Source organism: Lampetra fluviatilis, chromosome 31, assembly GCF_964198595.1.
Source record: "Lampetra fluviatilis chromosome 31, kcLamFluv1.1, whole genome shotgun sequence".
Lineage (NCBI taxonomy): Eukaryota > Metazoa > Chordata > Hyperoartia > Petromyzontiformes > Petromyzontidae > Lampetra > Lampetra fluviatilis.
In genome coordinates, this window is record NC_136305.1 from 4,036,322 (window position 1) to 4,045,763 (window position 9,442).

Here is a 9,442-nt window from a genome sequence, read left to right on the forward strand (position 1 = left end):
GAGTGGTGGGTGTGGGGTGTTGAGGGCGTGGTGGGTGTGGGGTGTTGAGAGAGTGGTGGGTGTGGGGTGTTGAGAGCGTGGTGGGTGTGGGGTGTTGAGAGAGTGGTGGGTGTGGGGTGTTGAGGGCGTGGTGGGTGTGGGGTGTTGCGAGCGTGGTGGGTGTGGGGTGATGAGAGAGTGGTGGGTGTGGGGTGTTGAGTGAGTGGAAGGTGTGGGGTGTTGAGAGAGTGGTGGGTGTGGGGTGTTGAGGGCGTGGTGGGTGTGGGGTGTTGAGAGCGTGGTGGGTGTGGGGTGATGAGAGAGTGGTGGGTGTGGGGTGTTGAGGGCGTGGTGGGTGTGGGGTGTTGAGAGAGTGGTGGGTGTGGGGTGTTGAGGGCGTGGTGGGTGTGGGGTGTTGAGAGCGTGGTGGGTGTGGGGTGATGAGAGAGTGGTGGGTGTGGGGTGTTGAGAGCGTGGTGGGTGTGGGGTGATGAGAGAGTGGTGGGTGTGGGGTGTTGAGAGAGTGGTGGGTGTGGGGTGTTGAGAGAGTGGAGGGTGTGGGGTGTTGAGAGAGTGGAGGGTGTGGGGTGTTGAGAGAGTGGTGGGTGTGGGGTGTTGAGAGCGTGGTGGGTGTGTGGTGTTGAGAGAGTGGTGGGTGTGGGGTGTTGAGAGCGTGGTGGGTGTCGGGTGATGAGAGAGTGGTGGGTGTGGGGTGTTGAGAGCGTGGTGGGTGTGGGCTCTTGAGAGCGTGGTGGGTGAGGGCTCTTGAGAGAATAGTGGGGAGTGTTAGTGAGTGCTGGCGCTGCTGGTTTGGTGCCCTCGTGGCGATGAGGGGTGGTGTCGTCCGCGTCGCTGCGGTCACTTCTTGCGGCCAAAGCGTTGGGGCATGGCGCGCATCCAGAACTTCTCGGCCGGCGCTCCCCAGCTACGCCGGTAGAAGAGGTTGGGGGGAACGTCCTCGTCGACGTTCGATCCACGGCCAAATCTGCACGGAGCGCAAACACGGGGGGCCCGGCGAGGAATGGACTCCTTAACGAATTGACTACACATTTTAGTCTGTTCAAGTGTAAAAGGTAAGGGTGCCAGTTTAACACGTAGGCTTTCGCGACCAATATCATCCATAAGAGGTGTTTTGTGGCCCCATTGGAACCTCATTTGCCAGTAGCAAAATATGATGATAGTTTTTTTTTACCCTTTTATCTGGCAACAAAACTGACACCTTTTTTGGCGACATCTGGTCCAACACCATGTGAGACTAGGCTCTAAGAAAGCTGTCTCGGGTGTGGACCAATCAATTTCAAGGACAATGCATACATTATCAAAGTTATGTTTTTTTGTTTGCATTCCGACCGCAGGTATTGTGGTCAATGCAAACATGACTCCTTGTAAAAAAAATGTGTCAGTTTTGTTGCCAGATAGAAGGGTAAAAAAACAATTATCAGGATTTTTCGGGTTAGATCGCGTAAATATATAATGTGTCGTTAGTGACGGATTGGCGCGTTCTGTTTACATGACAACGCTTACGAGTCGGCTGTGTCGGGTGGTGGCGGGTTTAACGACACATTTATATATTTAAGCGATCTAACCCCAAAAAACCTCTATTATGGGTAAAGGGTGCCGCTAGGGGTTCACGCCTGTCCAGGCCTAGACCGGGACAGTCCAGTAATCGGATTCTGTGTTCGGGTGGCCTTTTCCCAACTGTGGGCACACAGCTGCCTGCTCTTGCCAATGACGCCACGGTTACCTGTTTTTTTACGCGCACTGTGAAGTGAATGTGTTTTTTTATGCATTTAATTTATGTGAATGTGCAACCGCAGCATTAACCAGGGCGGCCGCTCGCCTTCGATCCGTGACGAGGGGTGATCGCGCTTCCTCGTAGACAAATGGACAACTTCAACGCTGGGGACTCGAGCGTGAACGGTGGGACGAGGTTGGACTTGTGGAATTGAGTTGGTGAAAGGAATTAAAACAACAATTAGGGGTTTTCAGAGCGTGGAGGGTGTGGCCAGGTCGCTTCTGAAAAAAGCTTGAGAGCTCATTGGGCCTTACCTGGTAAAAAAAAATAGTTTAAGAGTAGTTTAGGTTATTACGTTGAATTTGCATTCCAATATCGCCTCTTTGTTGACTTAGAACAACACTTAATATTAAAGACAAAGACGTTTCAATTATTTCCCAAAGCTTATTGAATGAAAATAACCGCGCTTCTTTAGAAGTCAGAGAGCCTGTTTCACTAGACTATATGATCTTACTCTCACAACTTCAACACACATAGTAGTGCTCCATTCAACACACGTACAGCACCATCAACTGCTATCAGACGCTGTCTGAAGCCAGCGGTGAATCTGGGATTGAACTCAGGTGTTCATGGTGGTGTGGGGAGCGGTAGTGTAGCGGTTAGCGCGCTGCGCTACGAACCCAGCGACCCGAGTTCGATTCCCGCTCACGGCCAACACCAGTGACGATTATTTGAACCGGTCCCGGGCGTCCCCTAGGTCGACTCAGCCTCAAATGAGTACCTGGTGCGGTGTGTAGACATCGTCACTAGGGAGACAAAGGCGGTCGGGCGTGGTGCTGGCCACCCACCCCCTCGTGTGCCGTGCCGGCCTTCATAGGTGCTCGCTAACAGCACTTGCCCCTACAGTCTGTTAAGGCTATATGGGGGATCTTTGTGTGTGCATGGAGCTGTGATCTCGAACGCAGGTGTTCGAAATTGACTGGCTTCTTCGCAAGTACCGGAATTGAACGCCTGTGTGCGAGCACGTGGTGCTGTCACACCTGAAGCGCGGTGGCGCAGGCTGCGCTGCGAAACCCGGTCACCCGAGTTCGAGGCCCGCTCACGATCAATGACAGTGGCCAATGGTCCTGGGCCTTTCCCAGGTCGACTCAGCCTAAAATGAGTACCCTGTGGTGCTGGCACAACCCCTCCCCCCCCGCGTGTGACGTCTCGCTCTTCATCGGCGGCTACTCGCTAACGGCACTTGCTCCCCCCCCCCACGGTCTGTTCAGGCCAACTGCCAAATCGCTGTCTATGGTACTGATGTTAGGAAAACCCGCCACTTTTTTCAAAATTTATTTCTGTGGATTTCACACCTGATGATGATGATTGCTTGTGTTGCAGTCGAAACGTCGTGAGAATTTGTATTGTTTCATTATTAATATTATTTATTATTTCCCTTCTACGTGACTTTACCGAAAGAACCAAGAATATGGATATTTCATCTTCTTGGTTCTTTCGGTAAAGTCACGACGTTTCGGCCGCAACGCAAGCAGCCGTCCTCAGGCGAAGAGCGTCGTGAGAATTATTTTATTATGTTTTATTTGTATTATTTTATCATTTCCCTTCAACGTGACTTTACCGAAAGAACAAAGCAGATGAATCCCTGCAGTCACGAAAGCTTTAACTCGAAATTTAATACGGATCTTTGTTTGTGTATTTTCATGGGACGCACCAAAGCGGGGCTGGCATAACAACCCAGGGTTTTCGCAGCGGCGGGCGCGTGCGTCTCTGCATTCGCACGGTGCGCCGAACGCAGTTGACCGCTGGCGGTGTGGCCGTGAGTTGGGTGATGGGGGAGGGAGGGAGGTGAGGCTGAGTCCACGACGCTCACCGTTGTGGCTGGAAGAGGGCCGAGGGTCCAGCGCGGCCGAACCGCTGCGGGAAGTGCACGAAGGCGCGGGCCAGGCGGCCGAGCAGCAGCTGCTCGGACGAGGAGGGGACCGCGGTGTCCGGAGAAGCGCGGTCGAAACTATCCCGGTAGGGATCCTCGTGGACGCTCTGCACGCACACAGACACAGACACGTGTGTGTGTGTGTGTGCACGATGCGGCGGTGGTGGTATAGTGGTGATGATGATGATGGTGATGCACACGTGTACACAAAGTGGTGGTGGTGATGATGCACACGTGTACACAAAGTGGTGGTGATGATGCACACACAGTGGCACATAGCACATACACGCACATGCGACACATAGCACGTGCACACACAGCACACGCAAAGCGGTAGTGGAACTCGGGTCGCCGAGTTTGTACACAAGCCCATTATCATCATGCCGATGTGTTCTTGTGTCTACCTCCTCATGCTCCTATTGATATATTGGCATGTCTGTTCTTCCGTGTGTAACCGGGCCTTCATCCAGCAGTGGATTGTTATTTATCGTCGCTGTTTGACAGGAGCGAGATCCCTGTACACATTGCGAGATGCATAGCACTACTTGGAACGTTGCTATCGCGTCTCCATGCTATGGCAATTTTAGAGATAAAAAAAATCACGTGTGTTTAAACGTGTAATGTGTTTATTGTGAACGAAGGTGGCTAATGAAGTCGTCAATTCACGTGGTTAAATATAATACATAAGTGCGCCTAATACATAATAGTAATAATATCATACATAATAGTGGTGCATTCAAGTCGCGACCGTCTTTACTGGACATGTGTGGGGGAAGAAGAGCTTCAAGGCTCATCGGATTTCTCCAGGAATAAAGACTCTGATTCTGACATTGTGTTCGCGGTGCAACGATATTTCTCAAAGTTTCTCTTGACAACGGGCTTCCAAAATTGTTGCTGTTGTTATAATTATAATAACGCGTGCGTGTCCCATGTCACGGTGACTGTTGCCATTGAGCATTGTTGTATTACTTGGTCCACTACCACACGGTGGCGAGATGTTAACTACCTCGCCTGGTATGCAGGAGGTCGTGGGTTCGATCCCTACCCGAACGCATGGAGATTTGGAGTTTCCATGTCTCTCTCTCTCTCTCTTCCCGTGGTCGTGTGGGATTTTTCTCCGGGTCCTCCGGTTTTTCACCTCCACATTTAGAATGGACATCACGCGTTTAGAGTAATTTGGCCGCTATAAATGTCCACGTGATAATAAGCCACTAAGTTGAGCTTTCACTTGTGGCCATGTCGCTTCTAAATAAAGAGCTGTAGAGCTCAGTGGGACCTTACCTGTTAAAAAAAATTAACCCGTAAAAACAAAGTTTTTCACTATAAATCCTTTATATGCGTGGCATCGGTTTTATTTTATTATTCATTTCTGTGTTTCTTGAGTAAGAGTTTCATTTTTATCACATTGGTATTTTAAATTAAATATGAAAAAAATTTTTTCCTAAAAAGTGGAAAATTTGGCCGAAAATAAATTGTCACGCACAACGAGTCTGCGTGCAAAATGTCAACTCGATTGGATCACGGGAAGTGGGTTAAAAAACGACCGAAAGATTTGCACGGTCGTAAGCGCGCAAGCAAGCAAGCAAGTGAACTTAATATAAAGGATTTAATAACAAATAGTTTAAAGAGTAAACTGCTGCTGCTGCTGATGATGATGATGCTGACGGATCTCGTATCCCCCCGCGTGAGCAGCGCTGGGGCAGCTCCAGCCTGATGCTGCCCCCCCCGGTCCGTGAGTGAAACCAAATCGTGATTTATTATTTTATTTTATTTCTATTAATACTTTTATTAATTTAAATTTTATTTTTTACCTACGTGACTTTACCGAAAAAAACCTAAGAGTATGATTCCTTGCAGTCACGAAAGCTTCAAATCTAGAATGAAACCAAATCGGCGACCTCCGCTATAGCGACCCCCAACATTCTAAACGTCTGATGACCTTCTCGTCACCAGCTTCCTCGTTGGTTCGCTCATGTTGAGGGCCGCATTACCCCGAGCTCGTTATGCGCGTGATCTGTCATTCTTGTGAAATTCTCACCAGATACTGTGTTTTTTTTAAAAAAAAGACTAACAATATGCTTACGAAAACTGAAAATAAAACTCATTCTAGTCCTGAGCAGAGACCCCCACACTTACTATTTAGTACATGCATGTACTATTTAGTACATGCATGTACTTCGTATTTAGTACATGCATGTACTTCGTATTTAGTACATGCATGTACTTCGGGAAACATTTCGGCTGCTCCTCGAGCCTTTCTTGAACATCATTCGAATTCACTTCAACCAATTGGGGTCACGATCGTCTTCGTATCGCATCGCTTAAGAAAGTTCGTACTCTGTGAATTGCCTCGATATCGAAACGCGACGCGTGGATACGAAAGCTCCGATGAGCAGGGTTGGCTACGTACGGTGCGAAAGAAGCTCAACGCACACACGGAAGCTCGCCTGTGCCCTGTTGTTCGCCGGTCGATTATTCTATGCCGACAGTGTGGAATGTTGTTATCACCAACATCCCACGCTCCCCCTTTGTATTTTAACCAAGGCTCTCTCCACACACTACAACTAAAATTTTATTTTTATTTTTTTATTTTACCAGGTAAGGCTCACTGAGCTATGAAGCAATTCTTTTCCAGAAGCGACCTGGCCACAAGTGGGTAGTTCAACGAAGTGGCTCATCACGCGGACATTTATATCAGTAGCCAAATACTCTGAACGCACGTTTCTAAATGTGCAGCGAAAAACCCCACCGGATAAAAATCCACGCGACCACGGGGAGAACACACAAACTCCAAATATACAGCAGCAGGCGTCAGAGTCTGGATCGAACCCACGACCTCCTGCATACCAGGTGAGCTAGTTAACATCTCGCCACCGCTTCATCGGTGAATAACAAAAAAAACGAACGGGGGGTGCAAAATGCGTCGATGAATCATCGATTAAAATCGATTCTTACGCTCATCGTACTGGCAATTTGCGAGCATTGTTCAGTGCGCGTAAGTCGGTGTTTTTTCATTGCCCCCCCCCCGACAATCCACGAAATGTGTAAAAAAAACCCAATCATCTTCTTGGTTCTTTCGGTAAAGTCACGTAGAAGGGAGATAATAAAATAAAAAAAAATAAAACATAATAAAATAATACAATTCTCACAACGTTTCGGCCACAACGCAAGCAGCCGTCCTCAGGTGAAGAACAGGTCTGTCGGAAAGACAGCGTCTGAATTAACACCGCCAAGCTTGGCAGCGTCTGAATGAACACCGCCAAGCTTGGCAGCGTATACAAAGGAATTTGCAAATTCCTTTGTCAAGGCGCTCTTCCCCCCCTAACCCAGCTTAAATATACGCTGCCAAGCTTGGCGGTGTTCATTCAGACGCTGTCTTTCCGACAGACCTGTTCTTCACCTGAGGACGGCTGCTTGCGTTGTGGCCGAAACGTCGTGAGAATTTAATTATTTTATTATGTTTTATTTTTATTATTTTATTATCTCCCTTCTACGTGACTTTACCGAAAGAACCAAGAAGATGAATCCCTGCAGTCACGAAAGCTTTTAATCGAAATCCAATCATCATCATGCTGCTGTCCAAACCCGCAATGGTTTCAAACGTGTGGCGGCCCCCCGCACTGATGATGTCTTATCGGCGAAAGTGCCTCCCACCCCCCACGACCACCACTCCCAGTGGCAGCTGCCCCTGTGCGGCACAAGTTGCACGCAGCACTGCGGCCTGCAAGCAGGAATAGATAATTATTTCCGATCAATAAACCGTTTGTACGCAAACGGGTTTCGCCGCCAATTTTCGTTTAACTCACCACGATTGCAAAAAAACCCTAAAATTCGTCGATTCTCAAATAATCGATTATCTCGCAAGCTTAAGCACTCGTGGGGCTTTGTCACATCGCAAAGCAGCGTGCAAGTACACACGTTGTATCCGCGTGTGTGCCCCGTGTCGGTGTGTGTGTTATGCCTCCCCTTGGTCGACTCAGCCTCAAATGTGTACCTGGTGTGGTGTGTAAACATCGCTACTGGGGAAACAAAGGCGGCCGGGCGTTGTGCTGGCCACCCATCCCCTCGTGGGCCGTGCCGGCCTTCATTGTCAGTGGAGGCTATACGGGGGACCTTTGTCTTTGTAATGTAAGCGGTGAGTACTTTTCAGCCGGAACATTCCAGAACGCTGTTCCGGAAATTATTTGTGGCACTCCACGTCCACCTCGATGTATTTACGACTTGTAAAACCGATGGGGCACAATAATTTCGGGTAATTTTCGACAAGCTTACCTTGTACTCAATCTAGTGGTAGTGCCTTACGCCCATGATCCCGAATCCAAATCAGCCTGAGCAGTGAGCACTGAGTTATAAGTGCAATCCAGTCATTATAAAAGAGCTCATCACCAATTAATGTATTGTGAGGTCGCGCAAAGTGCCATATAAATACAAAGGTCTCCCGTATAGCCTTGACACACTTTGGGGGCAAGTGTTGTGGCTGAGTAAAGTTTATGGGTATACCTGCTTCGTCCAACACGCGTGTGCAATTGCGTGCTCGCAGTTTCAGGGCCGCACCTTTATCTCTCTGACAGCTATAAACTAATAACAAAGACAAAGATCCCCCGTATAGCCTAAAATCACTTTTGGGGCAAGTGCTGTTAGCGAGCACCTATGAAAGCCGGAACGGCACATGAGGGGGTGGGTTGGCCAACACCACGCCCGGCCGCCTTTGTATCCCTAGTGGCGATGTTTACCCACCGCACCAGCTACTCATTTGAGGCTGAGTCGACATAGGGGAGGCCCAGGACCGTTTCAGATAATCGTCACCGGCGTTGGCCGTGAGCGGGAATCGAACTCGGGTCGCCGGGTTCCATAGCGCAGCGCTCCAACCGCTCCCCACTTAAACGTATAACACAACACGCAGACAGGCAGACAGACAGACAGGCAGACAGACAGGCAGACAGGCAGGCAGGCAGACAGACAGGCAGGCAGACAGACAGGCAGGCAGGCAGGCAGGCAGACAGACAGACAGACAGGCAGACAGACAGACAGACAGACAGGCAGACAGGCAGGCAGGCAGACAGACAGGCAGACAGACAGACAGACAGGCAGACAGACAGACAGACAGACAGGCAGACAGACAGACAGGCAGGCAGACAGACAGACAAGCAGACAGACAGACAGGCAGACAGACAGACAGACAGGCAGACAGACAGACAGACAGACAGGCAGGCAGACAGGCAGACAGGCAGGCAGGTGTGACTGTCACCACTCACCTCCGCCAGGTAGTCCTTGGCAAGGGCGCTGTCACTGTCGGGCACCGCCGCCTCCTCCATGGACGAGAAGGAACCTCTCGCAGCAGCCACGAGGACACAGTTGGCCAGAGTTAGGAGAAGCATCGCAGACACCGCCTTGGCTTCCATCGGTGAAGGGGTTGTGAGAGAGGGTCGCGTGAGTGAGTGAGTGAGTGGTGGAGTGCAAGGCGGGTGAGTGACTGCTGCTGCGGGCTGACGCGGACACAAGACTCGGACACACGCGCACGAGGGGGAGGGGGGACTACGTGAAGATCAAGCCGCGGTCTATTTCAGCGGAACGCTGCGTGTCTCATATATATAGAGAGAGAGCGAGCGTGTGAATTCCTGTTCTGATGGAGACCTCCCCCCCCCACTCTACCCCCCACTCCACCCCCCACACTCGCCCTTTTTAAAGCTTCCTCTGGGATGGGTGTAAATGACGCGGTTTCTATCAGATAGGTATAGTTGTAGGTATTCTAGATTTGCACATTCACGAGCCCGCGTCTCATCGCTGGTGTAAAG

At 50.0% G+C, this 9,442-nt stretch overlaps 1 protein-coding gene across 1 annotated transcript; it reads right to left on the bottom strand.

The window, feature by feature from the left end:
• Positions 1 to 746: 746 nt before the first annotated feature.
• NPFF (neuropeptide FF-amide peptide precursor) lies at positions 747 to 9,194 on the bottom strand. Its single transcript, XM_078871172.1, has 3 exons — positions 8,903 to 9,194; positions 3,588 to 3,754; positions 747 to 964 (listed from the first exon to the last, which is right to left on the bottom strand). The coding sequence occupies exons 1-3, from the start codon at positions 9,047 to 9,049 to the stop codon at positions 838 to 840; spliced, it is 441 nt and encodes a 146-aa protein (XP_078727298.1). The 5' UTR covers positions 9,050 to 9,194; the 3' UTR covers positions 747 to 837.
• Between the last annotated feature and the right edge of the window lie 248 nt (positions 9,195 to 9,442).

Coding starts and splice junctions, on each gene's coding strand:
- NPFF (XM_078871172.1), bottom strand. CDS start 9,049: ATGGAAGCCAAGGCGGTGTCTGCGATGCTTCTCCTAACTCTGGCCAAC. Junction 3,755..8,902: donor CCAAGGACTACCTGGCGGAG/GTGAGTGGTGAC, acceptor GTGTGCGTGCAG/AGCGTCCACGAGGATCCCTA. Junction 965..3,587: donor GCCCTCTTCCAGCCACAACG/GTGAGCGTCGTG, acceptor CGCTCCGTGCAG/ATTTGGCCGTGGATCGAACG.